Genomic DNA, 20534 nt, shown 5'->3' on the forward strand with positions numbered 1-20534 from the left:
GAAGATGGGCATCCGAAAAAAAGTCGCTTGGAGGAGTCAAAAGTAAAGGCAATGCTGATTTGTTTCTATGGTTCCAAGGGCATTATCCACAAAGAATTCATTCTGCTTGGCCAAACGGTCAGGTGAGTTTTATCTTGAAGTTTTGAAGAGATTGATAGCGAGAATTCGTCGCTTATGGCACAAATATCAGAATACATATAAGTGATATAAATGATTTTAATAATTATAATTGGCCTGTGTGTTATTTTCTATTAAAAGTTCGGTTTCGTTTTGGACAGAGGGTGTAGAAGGGCTAACAGAACGAAATATGAAATTGATTGCTGCCATAATCCAGTGGGTGTGTGCAGGGCCGCCCCGTGCAGTAGCATATTTTGCCGTCCCTTCTCCCTTATTTTTCGTATATTTTATACCAAGTTTGCCGCCCCAAAAAAACTTGCCACCCCATGCAAATGCACGTCTTGCACCGTTGGTAGCGCCTGTCCTCGGTGTACGGGAGAATGTAAATGACATGCACTGGCATATTAAATGATAAGTGCAGATCGAGTAATTATTACGGGATTTCAAATCGATATATATATATATATATATATATATATATATTATTTTATTTTTTCCTCGCAAAGCAGGCAAATTGGCCAAATGATATGCAATTAACAGAAATTCTGTAGAGAATTTTGTAGTACAGGCGGTGAATTCTGTAGTGTGGATTGTGTAATACAGTCCGGCCTCCGCAATGAGTGTTGTGACTCCATTGATGAGGTGTCATGTAATATTTATAAACACACCTCGATTTCTAAAGCAGCTAGATTATCCACAGAAATTATTCTTTTTAAATGCGAGTATATCAGTCATCAACGTGAAAAGATCGTTTGTCATTTAAGTCATGGGGTCCAATGATGATGATTCAGTGCAAACCATTTGACACACCTCTGTGTTTGCTTCCATTGGAAAAGCACTGGATTTGATTCTCATAAAGAGTTGAGGAATGTTTATATGAGCTATGAATACAGTTTGGCAGGGTAGTATATTCTGTAGAGGATTTTGCTGTGCATACGGTGTATTATGTAGTGAAGATGATGGATTGTGTAGTACAGAGCGTCCTCCCCAATGAGCCTTGTGACTCCATTGAGGTGTCATGTAATATTAATGAACACTGACCTTGATACAGTTTCACATTCTTTTGATGCTGAAATATTTTGCCTATCCGGATTGCTGTTTTGCGTTACTAGGTTCATATAATCTATTTTTTTTTATATAATCTAAATAAATATTATTATAATTGAATTCATAATTGGATGAATGGTCAGCAAAAGAGGGAGTCATAACATGTTTTTTTAAATCCCACCTTTCTTTATGCGTGTTATGCTTAGTTGCTTTTGAGAGAAATATGTTTAAAAAACTCAGCTTTTCTTATATTAAAAATTTTTATGCAGATAAGAATAGTCTCATGTCTTTCCAATAACTTGACAAAATTACAAGACTAAGTATCACTAATTTAAAAAGCGAAGAATTGTGAAAGTGATTAAGTTGAAAGGTTGCAACATCTGTGATTGATAAGTCAAGGGTAAGTTTGTTTTTATCCATATTTATTTATTTGTTTGTTTGTTTTTGCGATTCATGAACAGATAGATACTGTATGTAGATGTATACTTATATTCCAATTTTGAGAAATATCTTTAAATATGATATTTATGAGTGTTACGAACTCGCATAACATTAGGGCAAAGTCTTGGCAGCCATCTTATGACTCGATCTCCACCTACTGTCACCTGTTCAGTATCGTCAGGTTGCTGTCTGTTGGCTTAGTGTTTCTGAGTTTACATTTTTGAGAATAGACGAGAAGCATATAGTAATCAGCTTAAAATACAACAACCATTACGTATATGTCGTTAAGTCTGTGTTTTAGTGATTTTTAAGAAAACTATTTATGGTGAAGTTTCTAGTATATGCATTTATTTACCATTTTATCGCTAGCTTTCCTCTAATCGGTATCTGTGCACCGAGGTAGGTAGGTGTTTCCAAATGATATTTATGACTATGTATTCATTGGTACATATTGGTTGGGCAAAGGTATACAATCCATTAAATATAGATGAAGGAATAAACACATTAGTGCCTATTCATTGGTAATGATCGTTTTAGTGTGTTAAACTGTAGAAGCAAACTATGCCGCGCCGCATTAAACCGATAAATCTTATAAATTCAGACTTATAATCCTTCCTGGGACAACTGTTCATAAAATCGCTTTTCAAGAATTCCTTTTAAATTCATGATTATGTCATTTATGGGTGTAGTAGGGTTTCCCCTCACAGAACTCAGATAAAACAATGTAAAATGTGCAAACCACCCAGAGAACACATGCATTTAACAGACAAATGTAATGTCTGTCCTATAATTTTAATCATTCCCAATCCAGATTGAAGAATCTGAACAGAATTGCTTACAGTAATCTACAGGAAAGGGCTGGGAATGATTAGAATTATGGCACGTTTTTATATTTCCTTTAAGAACTATAGATATATTATTATTATTTGACATTTCCAAGGAATTCTTGGATTCATCATGGGAGGGCACACTACTCCATAATATATATAGATCTAAAACTTTTGGATTTTTGACAGGTGACTTGTGTAACCTTATGCATCCATCTAATTTTAATGAAGTAGTTTATCAGTTCATTGTCCTATAGTCAGAATACTCTTTCACTTAGTTGAAAAGATCCGAGTTGAATGCTTGTTGTAGTTAACAGAATAATTTTGCAGGCTAGAAGAATTTCATCTAGGCTTGATTTTCAGGTGTAGTATATGTACAATTATTGTACAAGCTAAGAAATAAACTACAATTATGTAGTTTATGTACAATTATTGGACAAGCTAAGAAAATGTATGGTATACATTCTCTGCTTGTACACCAGCTTGTAATGTGATAATCTATCAGATGCCTCTGATGGATATCCAGCCATTAGCTGCCTCTTGTACACCAAACTTTGTATGCCTCTTTAGAGAGGAAGTGAAGGTTGTGTATGAAAATTTTTTGCACCATTTTTTTCTCTACAGTCAGTGCCATGAAAATGAAAAGCCACATAAACAAACCACAGCATATGTCTCCTATTCTTTCACCAGAGTTTTTTTTTTTTTTTAGGATCTCTGTTAAAGGCTTCAGTCTTGGTTTCAGTCAGACTATTTGTATTGGCAAAATTGTATGCCTAGACTACATAATACAAAAATGAGTTATGTCATACATATCTTGACAGTCATTGGATGTGTACAGCAGTACCACTATTACTCAATAATTCTCAATTACCCAAAATTTGTTCCAAAGAACAAATTTTGGCCAATTTGAAGAATTAGAAGGTCTGAATGTACAATATGTTTAGAAATTTTGAACTGGAAATTGCCAACTTCCTATTGGTCTTGCAAATTTGATTTTCTCCATGATGGTTGAATATAATAAAAGCAGAAATCACAGAAGAGGATTTCTTCAAAAGTCAGCCTCTTAAGATCCCAGCATAATCCCCCCCCCCAACAATATTAAAAAATCAATAGAAAAATATACAAATCAGTGAATCAATTGAAGAAGAATGCTAAACATTTGTGAACTATCAAAATAGGCAGTATTAGAAAGCCTGGACATAAAGAAATAGACTGCATTTTAAAAGAGGTCTTAGCTTGGGGGAGGGGAAGATGATATTTCTAGGATTTTAAAAGAAATACATCCAAGAACTATTTATCAACCAGATCAATTGAAGATAAGATTGAATTCAACAGAAAGAAAGCATACCTAAAAGTGAAGTGAGGAAAAACACAGAGAAAGCTGAATTAATTTTATATCTAATTTAGAGAGAGTTAACAAAATTCAATCTAATAAGTTATAACTTAATTGAAGAAACAAGAAAGAGAACGAAAGAATCAATATGATAAAACTACATGAACTACAGTATTTTCAAAATTTTTAGTCATATGAAGAATAATATCATAATCCAAAAATAATCTGATAGAATGCATGGAACTTTTCAAATATGCTGATGAAACTCTCTAATCAAAACTTGTATATTTTATGAATAGAATATGAGATGAGAAAGACCTACCAGAATCCTAACGAATAGTTATTTTAGTTATTGAGATTTAAAAATTCATAAACATTTTTGCCTATGGTGAGATTTAAACATTCATATGCTGTCTCACTAACCAAAAGGTTGGTGCAAAGATTTGTTATCTACTCAGCAGATCATACCTGGAAAAGTCGTCACTAATAAAATTTATTTCATTTGGGCCAAAAGTGTGTACATTGTGTATCTATACCGAAAATGGTTCTATATTTAGTTGTGATAATGAATGGCATTCACAATACAAGAATGCTGTTATCAAATGCATCTTTTTATGATTGCCTGCAGTCGTGTCCTTACTTTTTTTTTGCTACAGTTTGAATTGTTTCATTATATGTGGCTACCAGGTCTTTGTTTCTGGCAAGTGTTTGTGTTGCATGTTTGAATCCAGTAAAATATCAGCATACTTCATAAATGCATCAATTAATTTCATTTTGTCATGGTATTATTATAATAATTAGAAAATATTACAAGTGGTATAGTGGTTATGTAGGATTTTAGCCTTGCTTTTTCTTTATGCAGGTTTTCCTATGATCCATATCTTTTAACTTTGTGTACAGAAGCAGCTTTGTCAGTGTAAACTTTATGCTCCAGTTTATCTCAGAAGCTGTGAGAGAAATTATTTTATTTTTTCTGAGTATGAAATTGAGATGAGTCATGTACTTCAATTTGATTTTGAAAAGCCTATGAAAGATGCCACACAACAAGCTGGTAATTAAATTAGAACAGATGGAGTTGGACAGTAGATCAGGGTGTTTGATTGGAGATTGGTTGCCTGATAGGTAATCAGTAAGTGTTGTGAATGGGGAACGATATCTCCTCTCCAATCCAACATGCTAATTTACTACCTGACCCATCTGTTCCAGTTTAATTACTAGCTTATTGTGTGGCAGTCTATTAAAAACCTTTGAAAAATTTGCCACTACATATGCATCTCCCTTGTTCAATGCATTATTGCCTTGTTATAATAAATAAGTAGATTGCTAAAAAACACAATCTTCCTTTGGAAAACCTATGCTGTCTGCAAGTTTGCCAAGGGAGGACACATTCTCTTTGTAAACCCATTGCAAAGAGAATGTGGCTGTTGTCAGCTCCATTCTGAATCTTGGTCCTCACTAACCTCTCTGACACTTTTAATCACAACTCCACATGCAGAATGGCCTATGATTCAAAGCCTTGGTTTGATCTTCTTCATGAAGTGGAACAGTTTTGTCCTCTTTCCCAAATTAAGCCCATAACAATTAAAGCCTATAATTTGGCTATATTATGTCTATAATTTGCATGCACATATATTTTTCTGGCCAGTTTGCTTTGCAGATGACCCAAGTTGCCTGAAGGGAAAAAACTCTGCCTCCTCTGTATGAGATCAGCTAATGTACTTGTAAATGGCAAAATTTTTTTCATAATTCATGTTCTAAAAAGGATTTGAATCCAGATCTTTCTGACTAAATGGTATCAATGCTCCCATCTTGAAGCAATCCAGTAACTTTATTACTGTAAGTTATGTGACTCATCTCAATTTCATACTCAGAAAATAATTTCTTCCCCAGCTTTTGAGATAAATTGAAGTATAAAGTTAATCAGCAAGTTGTGATAGGGTATGGTATCCCAGATCCGGCTCAAGAGCATGTTTTGAGGCCACTATTGTTTAATTTATATTTAATAACATTGGAAAAGGTTTGAATAGTGATATTTAGTTGTTTGTAGAAGTTGCCAAGTTTGGAAGAGCTATGATGAGTAGCACAGATGTATGATTTTGCAAGAGGACTTGAATAGATTTGGTGAGTAGGCAATAAGTGGAAGTTACCATTTCAACATTGCAAAGTGTAAGATTAGCAAAGATGGGATTGCAGAGTATAGAATTGGTGGGAATATCTTAAAGGAGATGAAGTTGGAAGTAATAGTGGATAAGGAACTGAAATTTCAGGGACATATTATGCTAAAATTGTGAGGACAGCAAAGAAGATAATGGCAATGGCACTAAGGTATTGAAGTAAGGATGTTATGGGTCTGCTATATAAAGCTTTGATCAGGCCACATGTGGATTATTTTCAAATGTTTTCAAAGAGATGGAGGGAGAGAGAAAAAGAGAGAGAATTGATTAAGATAGTTTCTGATCTCTGGAATCTTGAATATGAGGATAGGTTGAGGGAGTGTAGTTTGCAGAGTTGGGCAAATAGGAAGAGAAGGCGAGATGTGATTGGGACATAAGTTGGTTAAGGGATTATTATTATCATCACTACTTGACACCTCCAGGGAGCACAAAAACTCATCAAGCGAGGGCACCTACTCTACAACTCTCTCTCCACCACTCAGTCCACCGACTACAACGAACTGCAACTATCACCATTATCCACATCAGTGCCATCTACTGCCCACCACCACTAGTATTTTCAAAGACGATCACAAACATACATGCCCACGGTGGGATTTGAACCCGCAGCCTTTTGGCTGGAGAGCAGATACACTAACCTCTCGGCCAACCAGGCCGAGAGGTTAGTGTATCTGCTCTCCAGCCAAAAGGCTGTGGGTTCAAATCCCATTATTACTGGATTAATGGAGATGAAGATTATCATAGAATGGGAGAAGGTAAAGGACAAGAGGCCATACTGGAAGTTGCATAAGTGGGTGTGAGCACTGGAGGCAGATGAGGGGTAGGTTTTATGCATGGAGAATGGTAATTGATTCAGATGCATTTCCTGAGAGTATAGTAACTGTAGAGACAGTGAATGTGTTTAAGGCATGGTATTAATGAGCTGTATGAGTGATGAGGGGTAGGTTTTATGCATGGAGAATGGTAATTGATTCAGATGCATTTCCTGAGAGTATAGTAACTGTAGAGACAGTGAATGTGTTTAAGGCATGGTATTAATGAGCTGTATGAGTGACAGTGGGATCACCCATGATGTGTCATTGGGCTCCATGGAGTTTTGATGATGATAATACAGATAAAATAATACTTGCAAACAGCACATCTTAGAGATGATGGAAATCACATAATCTAAAGGCATTAGTTATTTAGAACTTCATAACTGATAAAAAAAAAAAAAAATGCTTTACCTTTCTAATTTGGTCAGAAATGACTGTGGGCTTATACAAAATTTGCACCATATCATTGAATGAAATGAAAATTTTCTATTAAATTTTGTCAATAATTAATTTTTGTTTTCTTTGAAGTCATCTTTTTTTGAAATGGACAATTTTGATATTTCTACTCAAATCTTGGCCTTGTGTGTAGTTATGTGCAATGCTTTTTTTTTTGTAAAACAATAGGTACTCATTCTTCACTAGCAGGAAAAATTTAAGATTTAAAAGATATGAAAAGAAAACCAAAGTGCTTACCAATATTGTTATTTCATAGTATGATAATATTTTCTTTCTTAATGATAACTGCTGCTGTCTCCTTTTGCCAAAATAAGCATCCTTATTGTTTGCTCATTCTTTCGAAATCTTTGTCCATCTTCTTTTCCACTCCAAAAGTTCTTTCCATTTGTTTACATAATGTACCTTCAAGCAGGACTATCATAACCTGCTAAGCAACTAAGGCAATGCCTAGGAACTAGCTTGGAGAGTAGCAAAATTGTATCTCATATCTTATTTTGAGAATTTAGTCAGTCAGTTATACTTCACACATAGAAGTAATTTTTTGATCAATAGTTCAGTAACTTGGCCATTCATTAATGTCAGTCATGCCTTGTTGGATGCTGATACCATCATAAACAAAAAGTCTTTGACACAGCCTCTGTGGTTAACTCTTCACTCATTTTCTCACTTGTTTTTAATTTCTTAACTGTGGGAAGGGGAAAAGAAGCTAGCAATCCTTTTCATTGTTTACTATATAGTTCAAGACATATATGTATATACGAGGGATGTTCAGAAAGTAAGGTCCAATGGGCTGTCAGAGAAACAAAAATATACTTACAAAAAAAAACTTTATTGGAAATTAAAGTAGACATCTTTCACTACTTTTCTACATAATTTCCACCATTGTTCAGGCACTTATCATAATGGGACACCAAGAGTTGTATACCTTCGTCATAGAAGGTTGCCACCTGTGATGCAAACCATATATTGACTGCTTCTTTGACCTCGTCATAGTCTTGAAACTGCTGGCCACCAAGGAAAGATTTCAGATGCTTGAACAGGTGAAAGTTGCTTGGCTCGAGGTCAGGACTATATAGGGGATGATGGAATTGTTCCCAGCCGAAGGTGGTGAGAAGTTGTTGTGTTATGCCAGCCGTGTGTGGTACTGGCATTATCATGAATCAAAACAACATCCCTGGTAAGCATGCCATGTTGTTTATTCTGGATCGCATGACGCAGTTTCTTAAGGGTTTGGTAATACATATTTGCGTTGATTGTGCAGCCTTGAACCAAGAAGTCTACCAGCAAAATTCCTTGTCTGACCCAAAACATGCACATGATTTTCTGAGTGGAAACCATTGTCTTCAATTTTTTCTTGACTGGTAATGAGGTGTGCCCCCCCCCCTCTATGAACTGTTGTTTGGATTCAGGGGTTGTGTGCAACACCCAAGTCTCATCTCTGGTGACAAGTCTGCTCAGGAAAGCATCGCCATCCTCATGTTCTCCATAAACCTCAATAATTTGCCGATGAATTTCAGCTGCTTTAACGTTTCTCGCATTCAAGAAATGGATAACTGACCTAATTTTACATGCGGCAGGCGATTCGATTTTCTTACATTAGAAACACACACCAAGAAGTGTACACACTGCAAGAATCTGAAAACGGCACCAACGACTTGCTAACGAATCAACAAACTCAGCACACATGCACACCATTGCGATCGCAGTGCTGCAGTGAAAATATTTAAAAATGGAACTTGCTTTCTGGATGTCCCTCGTGTGTGTGTGTATATATATATATATATATATCATCATCATCATCATCATCATGCGTATCAAGGATTTAGGCCTAGCATGGCCTGTTCCGGCCTTAGAAGTCATTGCTTAAGAGGATGTCCTGGTTTTCTTTTTCCTAATGGCTCGTACTTTAGTACATGGTAAAGAAATCATTTTACTAGGTTTTATCCAATTTTCGCAAATGCTGTATTCATCTAAGTGGTAAAGAAATCATTTTACTAGGTTTTATCCAACTTTTGCAAATGCTGTATTCATCTAAGTAGTAATATATATATATATATATATATATATATATATATATATATTATATTATTACTTAGATGAATACAGCATATGCGAAAGTTGGATAAAATCTAGTAAAATGATTTCTTTACCATGTTTGCAAGGGAAAAAGACAAATCGACTCATGTTGTACTTGACCTTCAGGCAGGACACAAGAATTTGTTCACTGCTTTCTATTTGCATATTCAATATATATTGATAGTTTACTAATAGAATGAAAATGATTCTGTATAGTGAAAGCCGTCTCCTTTTACAAACACAATACTGTACAAATGCTGGCAAACAAACCAAGTCAAGTTTTATTTTACCACTGAAATCAGCACGCAGCCATTGTGTACTATATTTAGTGAAACATAGGGTAATTAATTAGTTATAAAATACAGAATTTTTTTAATAGTTTATGAAATAATATGCAACTAGTTAAGTGTACCAAACTAGTCAGTGCATTATGTCTAGTAAATATTTCAGTATTTGAGTGGGATAATATTATTTGTTCCCCACATCACCAATGTGCTATATGTTCTGTATTCCCTCAACTGTGGTACTGATATTTATGAAAAAAAAAATTAAGTTACATGGAATAATAGTTATTTTTTTAATCCACGTTCTGTTGAAATGGTCTTTCATTCTTTTTTTTGGCTCTGCTTTGCATCAGCCAGACTAAACTTGAATCCCACTTTGTCATCATGGATGTTTGTGATTGTCTTTAGATAGTAAATGTAGAACGATGACCTTGTTTTTTGGATGCCTGAAGTAGTTGCAAAAAAAAGTAGTTCAACTTTCATTCATGATTGTAATGTAAGGAACAAAACTTTTACTTTAAGACATAGGATGGCTTTGCAAATTTTAGTACAGGTTTTTTGGTGTGTGTGTGTGTCTAAGGGGAAAATACCATCTAGACAGAAGAATTATTGGTATCACAACTAATGGTGATTTTTCTGGTTTTTTCTGACAAAAGATCAATGCAGGTATACAGTGGGCTGTTGATGGTATAGTGGAAAGTGATTTTTCTTAGCTGTCTACACAAGAGTTAGAGAAGACTGATACCAAGTATTCAGTCTTGTCTTTGTTACCATGGACGTGAGAGAGTTGGACGTGCATAGCATAAGTTGTACTCGGTAGCCTTAGTGAGAGACCAGAAAGATACTCTTACCATTTGATCAGGGAGCAAATTTTCTACATGTGACCAAAGTTTAATTTTTTACATTTGTTCTAGGCTGCTTCTGACTTAGTATGAAACTGAATTTTTGTAATGTGAAACTGAATCTTGAGCCACTCAAGATTATTAACATAAGACCTCCATGTATTCAAGACTCATCATGGGAGGTCCACACTTCCTGCAAAAAGTTCATTGAACTGTGTCTTAAACCCAATCATAGTTTCTGCATTCACTACACTTTCAGGCAATGCATTCCACTCACCAACCATTATCTATGCAGAGACTATCAACCAAATTCTGCAGTCCACACACCCTCAATCTGCCCTCATAGGGAATATTCCACAGAACACTCACCATCTTGGTTGCTTGCCTCTGAATCCTTCCACAACTTTCTTATCCCCAAGAAACCCAGGAGACCAGACCTGAGCACAGTAATCCAGATGTGAACTTAACGAGAACTTATAAAGAGGAATAACAACTTCCTTAACTTCATTTGTTAATGGGTTCTTCAATAACCAAATAATCTTATGAGCTACCTTAATAGTATGTCCTCTAAACTTCAACTCTGTCTGCCACCACCCCTAAATCCTTAACTACATCTGTTTCCTGGAGTACAGTTTCATCAATGTGGTACACAGCTTGTAATCTATTTATCCCAAAATGCATAACTTTATATTTCTCCACATCAAACTGATACCCATTATCTTCTGCCCATATCAACAGCTTATTTAAATTGTTCTGCAAGCCCTCCACATCACCTTGATTAACTATTACTCTATCTAATTTTACATCAGCAAACAAATGAATATTTCCTTTCAGGTTATTTCCTATATCATTTGTATACAAATTAAACTCTAGTGGTCCCAGCCCTAAAACTTGTGGCACACCACTAGTCACCTGTTTTTGCCTTGAATCTGCCCCTCCATATACCACTTTTTGATATCTGTCTAGCAGTCCACATAACCAATGTCATATCTGTCCCCATTTGCTCAAAATTTGTGTAATAGAGTTCCCTATGGTATTTGGTCAGATGCCTTTTGCAAAATCCAGTAGTCATTGTCTAGCCATTTCCTTTATCCAACTCAGCTGTCACAATTAGAAAAAGTTAGTAAATTACTAAACCATGACTGTCCCTTGACAAAACCATGTTGCCCCTCATAGAGTATCCATATTCTTTCCACCCATTCTTGAATTCTCTTTTTGACTAATTTTTCCAGTACTTTTACCACCACTCCTGAAATACTGATTGGTATATAATTTGCTATTGCAGTCTCAGAACCTCCCTTATGTAAGGGAATTATTACCCTCTTTCCACTTCCTTGGAACTCTACCAGAGCTGAGACTTTAATTAAAGAGCCTAGTCAGAGGCATTGCCAGTTACCTTACATGTTTATGTAAAACACTTGCTGATATCCCATCTAATTTCACAGCTGTATTTACATTGAGATTCTGCAATATCCTAAGAATCTCCATTTCATACACATTATTCCCACATAAGTCTGTCACATATATCGCAGTATTAACCTCAGTTGGATGATATACTCTTGCAGAGTGGTCACTCAGTAACTCAACTATTTCATCTGCTTCTGTCATCAGCACTCATTAAGGTTATTCTTCCATAGTCATTCTTCCTCCTACTTGCCAAGTAATGAAAGAACTCTCTTTGAGATTTCCTTTGGCCCACTTGGCTCATAATCTGATTTTATCTTCCTTACCATACTGGTCACCTTTCTCCTTATATACTCTCCACAGCATTTTCTTTTTTTCAAGCTCATTCTCAAATGATATTACTCATCCATCTAACTCTTACCTGATTAATCCTCCTTAGAGGTATATATACAATTTAATATAGCTTCCTTTAGATATCCCTTAAATATCACCCATATGCTACTAACATCCTAACATACAGAAAAATTAAAATTACTACATTTGGTAGATGTAGTAATTTTGTAGGTTTTACTTTCTTATAAAGAACAAATAGTTAAAATGTTATTAATGATAGGACAAATGAAAATATAGATGTTATCAAAGTTTTCATTACTCATCTCCATGACTTAAAAGATGAGTTTAAAAAAAAAAAAAAAAACATTTCTTGCCTTTTATTCCCCAAAGTGAGTTGATGGATCTTCGTACATATTTTGGGTATCAATAGATAGCCAGTCTGTCTGCTTCTAACAGTAGCTGAGACAGCTGTCAGCAGTAATTGAGTTCATGGCCGCCAATGATTTCCAAGGCACCAGGGTGAGCGATGGCCTATAACTATGCCGGGTGGTGCATTCCTAAAACTTAATTTGTATGTTGTCTGACATAATGCGACTTCTATGGCTAATTTTTTTTACTGAATTGTCTCATTAACACCCCCAACTGGCCATGATGTCTATAGATCTCCAGCAAAATCTGGATATGATTCTGTAACACCTATTGAATAACATGGATAAGAAGTGAGATTTGGTCTCACTATTTCATCCATCATGGCTGGTAGAGAGGTTAATAATTCTACTTCTCTGCACCAAGGTTTGTACTAACTTGGGAAACAGATGAAAAAAGGCCTAGTAAAAGTTCCTGTGGTCGATAATTGAATTAAATTTATGGTTTGTCTTCTGGTAGTGTAGTGTTTTGGAACCACTGCATAGCTTTACACACAAGCACTGTTAAAAAGAGAGCGAGAGAGAGATCTAAGCTAACTCCCTCCCTCCCCACTCATTTTTAGTAAATAATTGATGTTTTAAGGTTCTGTTATAGGATTCGTTTTTCTAGGCATGCTTCCCAGAATTCTTAGGCCTGTTAATTAGGGTTGTTTTGTTCGACAGCTCACATAAAACTGTTACTTTGAACAGGATGGATTAGACTCAAAATTGTAATATCAGATCTTTAATAAAACTTGTCAGTGGCTTTGTGCTTTTCATTTTAATTTTTTTTTCTTCATGTCGACATTTCTGAAATAGTAAACTACATAGACATAAATTGACATAAACATAATCTACTAGTTAAAATTAATTATTTATAAGCCAATGTTTCGTTATTTCAATAGCATTAGCAGAGACACTTTAACACTACATACTCAGTGAAGACACAAACTGAAATTACCTGGATAACAAGGATAGTTGTGCATGGAGGGCGACAGTGGTGCTCTTTGTGATTCATGTTGTTAATGATGATGGGTAGTTTGGATGGTGTGCCAAATTCTATGTAAAATCATACCATCATTGTGTTACAATTAATTGGATTCTGTAGAACTTGTCACTTCCAGGAACAGTCTTTCTGATTTAAACCAGGATTTGTGAAAGCAATTTGGCTTTCTTCCATTTTATAAAGTGGTCTTTCTGTAAAGCTTGTTGAGATAATCCACTTTTTTGGTTTATTCTGAATTTATTCAAGGTAATTTAAACTGGATTTATACTAAACTATTCAAGAAGGCTTACCCTTTTTTTAATTTTTTTTTTTTTTCCAACAGTGAACAATTCTAGTTTGTTTCAGACTATATGTAGGGGTGCAAAGGGACAAAATATGTTAATTATATATTGTAATTACTCCATTTGGAATTGAACAATTTTGGATTTAGGATTCCACACCATTGAGAGGAATTTAATAATTCTGTATTTGTGATATCTGTTAATTCAATTTTGGTTGCAATTGGAATCAATTGTAATGGCAAAAATTTGACAATCAGATATTGTGGTGCACAATTTCAGCCTGTATTGTATATAATGGAATACAAGCTGAAATCATATATAAAAAAGTGTAAGAACTTTCTTTTTTCTACCCCCATTTTGTCTGATAGGTATATTAAAGTATAGTAATTTCCATTGTTAAATTAATCATAAGTTCATGAGTGGTGGATGAAGTCCCCATTTAATCACTATAATAAAACCATTTTTGTTGGCAAAACAATCTGAAATGATAATTCCTCTCTGACTTGATGAAATTTAATAATTAGGATCATGAAAATGTGTAGGGTCATTTCATTTGGAAAAATTAGGCATATATACTGTAGACAAAATTGTATACAGTGCACATGCCAAAAATGAGTTAGTTTATTTGTAATAATGAATGTAATTATGCAATTGATAAATGCACCTTTTTTTATAATTACCTACAGTTATTTCCTTACTCGTTTTATTTAAAATGGAAATATTTTTAGTATATGAAGGCTATTTTGCTTGGGAATTTCTTTACCAATGTAGAAAAAATTTGAGTTTAGAAAAGATTGACAACATATTAAATTATAACAACCAAAGGACTATTTATTTCATTGTAATAAACTGTGAATCCTGCATTTAGTTTTTCTAAAATGTTAAATTGGACAAATTAACATCAAGCTGTGTGCATGTAAATAGTGCTTCTTTGAGATTAACATGGAATGCATTGTTTTTGTTTTCTGGTGTTTTTTCTTTTCTTTTTTATTTTTATTTTAGATATTTGGATACAGCATTTCTTGAGATAGAAAATTCACTTTTTTATGTTCTTTAAGATTGCTAGAATATAATTGTTTTACTTTTATTTCTGATTTATTGACTCTTACATTAATGCTACTTCTGTTTTAAATTGCTTTAATAGGTAGCTCCTTATCCAGATGGCAACAGGTCCATATAATTATTCTTATATCTTCAAATATATCATCATTGGTGATATGGGTGTAGGTAAATCCTGTCTCCTTCATCAGTTCACAGAAAAGAAATGTATGTTGTTTAACTTTAACAGCTTACTTTTATTTTGTTAAAATACTTTGTTAGGAATGTATGTAGTTTATTGAATTGATGTATTAATCATCAAATCACTGATACAGAATTCCATGATAGTATAATCTGATTCACTTCACATTTTCATCTAAAGCAGCCTTACTTCAGTATGTTTGATATATTTAATGCAATGCCTTTATTTGACTATATAAAATAATTGAAGAAATTCATGACTAGAAGCTGAGGGATAATAAAATAGAAAAATTGTTTATTATTTAAACAACAACCAGTTTAGTTGTTATAGAATTTATGGGTGTATAACATGAAAAGAGAAATATAAAAAAATATACATTACAGGAGAATGACAACTATAAATTAAGTTGAAAATGGATTGCTGACATTTGAAGGTATTCAGGATGCCATAGTATTGCTGGGCACATTTGTGTGGGCATGATCTCATGTATGGCAAAATTGGATAGTCTAGAAATGACAATCAAAGAGGTTATAGCTGAGGTTAATATTAAGATGTGCTAAATTGAGGACAAATTCAGTAATTCTTCTCTCAAGCTCATCATAACATCTAAAAATGTTTCTGATTTTTTTCACATCACTGGATGAGTGATAGAATCTTCATCATTAGGGTTAGCAGAATTAAGAACGTGATTAGATAGTGAGCTAGCTCTGGTTCTGCCATATGTGACGTTTCTCGCATGCTCTTGCAGGCTTTTGAGAGATAATTGCTGATAACAATGATCTCTTAATGTTTTAATTTTTAAAAAGTTGGACTAGAAAAAATCTGCATTTGCCAAGTTTTGCATTTAATACAAGAATTAATGAAATAAGAGTTGGTTATACTTTTTTGGTGCATTGACAAGAAGTCTGACATTGACAAAAAATCAAAACGTTTAATAAGTTAGCAAAAATTGAATATTTATGTTATAAGAATATACTTGAATGAATATGGCCACAACTTAAACTATTCATAATGTGGTTTAATAATGTATTTATCATGAATATCATATTTCCCAAATACTGTTAAGTTAGTTAGTACCCTTGCCTTAACTTGTCAATAACGAGTCAAGTTAGTGCTGGGCCTTACCTGGAGTGGTAGTCACAGTTGCTGTGTGTGTGTGTGTGGAAGTCACTATCAAGGCTATATGTCTATCTTTCCATCTAACTTTAAATGCGAAAAATAAAACATACAAGCATTGACAATACAACTAAAAACAAATCTCCCTTAAAAGCTAATCCCAATGAAAAAGACAGCCCAAGCACAACATGCAAAGCATTCAAGAATCCACACACACACACACACACAAAAAAAACCTCTTTCACATCTACTTAATCAACATTTATGGCATAAAAACTACCATAAATGATATATACTATTATTTATAGTTAGTGCTTTTTTTTTTTTTTCAAAAATTAGGTGCCAGTACTTATTCTTTGCCAGCAAGAAAAATTGAAAATTAAAAGGATCTGAAAATGAACTAAAAAATTATTTACAGATATTTTTAATTCATATTTTTGTAACAATAATAGTAAATTAAGAATATAACACACAGTTTATTAAGCATGAATTTATTCTACAAGGCTATAAAAAATAAGTGAAATGTTTGTGTAATTTTTTAATAAATTTATATAGAAAATATAAAAAAAATTTATATATAACATATAGTACTACATGAAAAATTTACATCACCACTAACTTTCTCTCTACAATTTTCTTCCAAATCAATTTGTTACTTGTCAAGACTCAATAGTATCAGATCTTATATTTCTGTCTTCTAAGGCACTTTTTACTGTATCAATTTACATATAGCTTGGTCTTCCTCTGGGTCTTTTTCCTGCCAACCTGGCAGAGAACACTTGTTTTGCTAATAATGTCAAATTCTTTCCTAATATCTTCATTTTTAATGTGATATTGCCATTGATGCCATCTGTTCATGCCTATAATCTTTCTCAGGACTCTCATATCTGCGGTCTATAGTCTTTGGTCAAGTGCTTTATTTCTAACCCAGCTTTCAGATCCATAAGATAAAATTGGTTTGAATATTGTCTTGTATACAGCTAATTTAGTGTTTTGACTAATTTCTCTCTTATTCCATATAAATTTTTCAATTGACTTCCTACTATACAAGCTTTGTTGATTCTGTTGTCTATTTCTATATTTCATTTACCATCTTCACTAAAAATCATGCCTAAGTAGCTGAAATGTTTTACTTGTTCCATAGGTTCTCCATTCATAGTGCAGTTGATATATTCAATGCTTTTGTCTATTTTCATTGTCTTTTGCTTGTTATTGCTGATCTTCATACCATATCAATTACATAATTACTAAATTGAATAATTGTCAATTATTCAATTTAGTCGGGGAATCTTGCAGACTTGTACTGGATTTATTTAGAAGTATAACATCATCTGCATAAAGTAAAGAGCTGAGATTAACATTTCCAATTCTGATATCAGGTTTAATACCACTTTTATGACTGTGCTGTCATCACTGCTTGTTTTCATCACCGCTAACTTTCTCTCTACAATTTTCTTCCAAATCAATTTGTTACTTGTCAAGACTTCAACAGTATCAGATCTTATATTTCTGTCTTCTAAGGCACTTTTTACTGTATCAATTTACATATAGTTTGGTCTTTCTCTTGGTCTTTTTCCTGTCAACCTGGCAGAGAACACTTGTTTTGCTAATAATGTCAAATTCTTTCCTAATATCTTCATTTTTAATGTGATATTGCCATTGATGCCATCTGGCATCAATGGCAATATCAATTCCTGATTGTATATCTGTTGAGTGTTTTTTATAACTATGCTGTCATCACTGCTTGTTTCATTTAGCAATTTTTTGAAGTAATTACTCTACAACAAGGATATCTTTTTCTCCAGTTTTCATGTCACCTTTATCATCTCTAATTCCTTTTACAGCACTCTTTCCGCCATTTCTGAGCTTTTTCAACATCCTCCAGAATATCTTGCCACCTTCGTGATATTTATTTTCTGTGTTCTTACCAAAGTCTTCGATTTTGTTTAGCTAGCTTTACACAGTGTTTAGCTTTCTTATATTTTTCTCTGTATTCTCTAAGAGCACATGCTAACTTACTTGCAAGAACTTTTGATATGCTTTCTTCTTTTCCTTCACTGCCTGTTTAACTTCCTGTGTCCACCATGGAGTTCTAATTTTTCTATCCTTGCAGACAACCTCACCACATGCCTCTCTAGCTGAATCAATCAATGTTTTCTTCAGGATTTTCCACTGAATCTCCAACATTTGGTTCATGTTCTCAATCTTTCATTTTTTCTTGAATAATGTTTGTGTATTTTAGTGTATAGTTCACATCTGAGAGCTGCTCAACTTTAATTCGCTTTAAAGCTTTCTCACATGTTCCTCTTTTCAATATAAAATTCAATTTTATTCTGCTCAAGACTAAATGGTGATCACTTCCAATTTCAGATCCTTAGTATACTCTGGTGTCCTACACCAGAGAGAAAACATCACCATCAAAAATAACACAGCCACTGAGACTTCTTATTCCTTGCCTCTTCTCTCCATGTGAATTTTTGTACATTTTTATGTTGGAACAAGGTGTTAGTAATAACCAGTCCGTGTCCTGAGTAGAAATCCAACAGGTGTTTGCTATTATTATTAGTTTGCTCTTTTCTCCAATTTTCCCAAAGTATTTTTGTATGTCTGACAATCATTTCCTACTCTACAATTTAGATCCCCAACAAGGATCAACTTCTCATTTTTCATTGTGTCAGTTGCTTTCTCTAAAGCCTCAAAGAATTATTCTACTTCTACCAATCAAAATGTAGTATTGTATTTTCTTGTGAATTGGATCTCATCTTACTTGCCCTTACCCTCATTAATACAAATCACCACACGTAATCACATCTCTCTGCTTAGCCTGATAAACACATCTCATCAATAGCTTTCTCAGCATATAAAAAAACCAGGAATTCTCCTCCACTGATGATGCTATCTTTCACTCACTCACCCAGATAACTTTGTACATATCCCAAATCTGTCTATACTTAGAATATTTTTCACATGTTTTGGATGAGACACCTGAAACCTCTCTGAAAATTCTTGATGTGGAAGAAAGCATATATAGAGGAGAGTAGTTTTTCATAGGTGGCCTCACTTACAGACTTCAACTTATCACAGACAGTTTCTGTCTTGTGTCTGTTTTATAGGTGCTTTCATGGTTACTCTTCCACTGAACTGACAACCATCATTCCTCCACTTTCTGTTGGGCCTGTTAAAACAAGAGTGGGATCTGCCCAGCATCCTTTTTCAGAACATCTGAAGACACACTGTACCTGCTTCTTCTCATTCTTTGTCTTCTGACACAATCTTTCTTATGAAGTATTCTTGCAGTTCCAAGAAAAATATTAGTGAACTTATTTCCCAATGCTGACCTGTACCCCACAATTGACATTGATGTGCTTATTGGTTTTCTACTTCTCCCATGTGGGATAATTTTTTTTTTCTTTCCAACCTGCAGCTGAAGGAAACAAGGTTATTAAGCCATTATATTATGTCTTAACTTCATGTATTAGTCTGACTGATTTGAGTTTTCAGCATGAAAAGGAAAACATTGTGCTATCACTGAATGAGACCAGCTGACTCACTCATTCACATCTTAGATATGATTGTAACTTGGCTCCTTCCAACCAAATGTCATTGTTAATAATGAGAGTATGTTGATATTAGTGCAATCTCTTTAGATAACCTTCAGTATTAAAACTGCTTGCTCTGATTAAGAAAACACTTCTGACTTCTTTTTTAAGTTAAGGGATATTACATCCCATATCGTTTCTTAGCTGAATAAGAAACTCAAAGAGTTTCATGCCGAATATAGTAGAAACTATATAAAGTTTGGCGATTCCAAGCGTAAGCAACTGACCCTAAAGGTAGTGCAAGCTGAGGCAACTCATGTCTAAGGTGGAGCAAGCTCCGATCACTATTCTTGATATTTACCCATAATATGAACTAAGCTCCTAGGAGCTGTATTTCTGTTCGACATTATGAGAGAAGGTCACTACCCAGACCGGTTTCAACCTTTATTGAGGTCTCATCAGTGAGTAGGTAGACCTAGTTAATATCAAGTTTGTAGCGAACAGAACTTACAACCCTTCTATGAGTATTGCCGAGAGGTGTCCTAATAAACTATTAGATATATGAAGAGCCAAAGGCTTCAATTCGGCGACATATGACTTGTTTAAATTAAGGGATATTACATCCCATATCATTTCTTAGCCGAATAAGAAACTCAGAGTTTCATGCCGAATGTAGTAGAAACTATATAAAGTTCGGCGATTCCAAGCGTAAGCAAATACCTGGATACTGCAGCAACTGACCCTAAAGGTAGTGCAAGCTGAGACAACTCATGTCTAAGGTGGAGCAAGCTCCGATCAC

General features: G+C 34.2%; 1 protein-coding gene across 3 annotated transcripts in view; it reads left to right on the forward strand.

Moving 5' to 3' along the window:
- Positions 1 to 1338: 1338 nt before the first annotated feature.
- Positions 1339 to 20534, forward strand: part of LOC150098064 (ras-related protein Rab-14) — a 149643-nt gene continuing 130447 nt past the window's right edge. Inside the window, exons 1-2 of one of the 3 annotated variants that reach the window (XM_090406123.1) lie at positions 1339 to 1564; positions 14985 to 15106. In XM_090406123.1, coding sequence (XP_090262249.1) covers positions 15001 to 15106 — 106 coding nt within the window. In that variant the 5' untranslated portion in view covers positions 1339 to 1564; positions 14985 to 15000. Of the gene's footprint in view, positions 1565 to 1754; positions 2009 to 14984; positions 15107 to 20534 lie in introns of those variants that run through there. The other 2 variants (XM_090406124.1, XM_090406125.1) reach the window with 2 other exon arrangements.

The sequence above is a fragment of the Typopeltis vanoorti genome, chromosome 16, assembly GCF_054136105.1.
Source record: "Typopeltis vanoorti isolate ZY-2024b chromosome 16, IOZ_Tvanoo_1.0, whole genome shotgun sequence".
Lineage (NCBI taxonomy): Eukaryota > Metazoa > Arthropoda > Arachnida > Uropygi > Thelyphonidae > Typopeltis > Typopeltis vanoorti.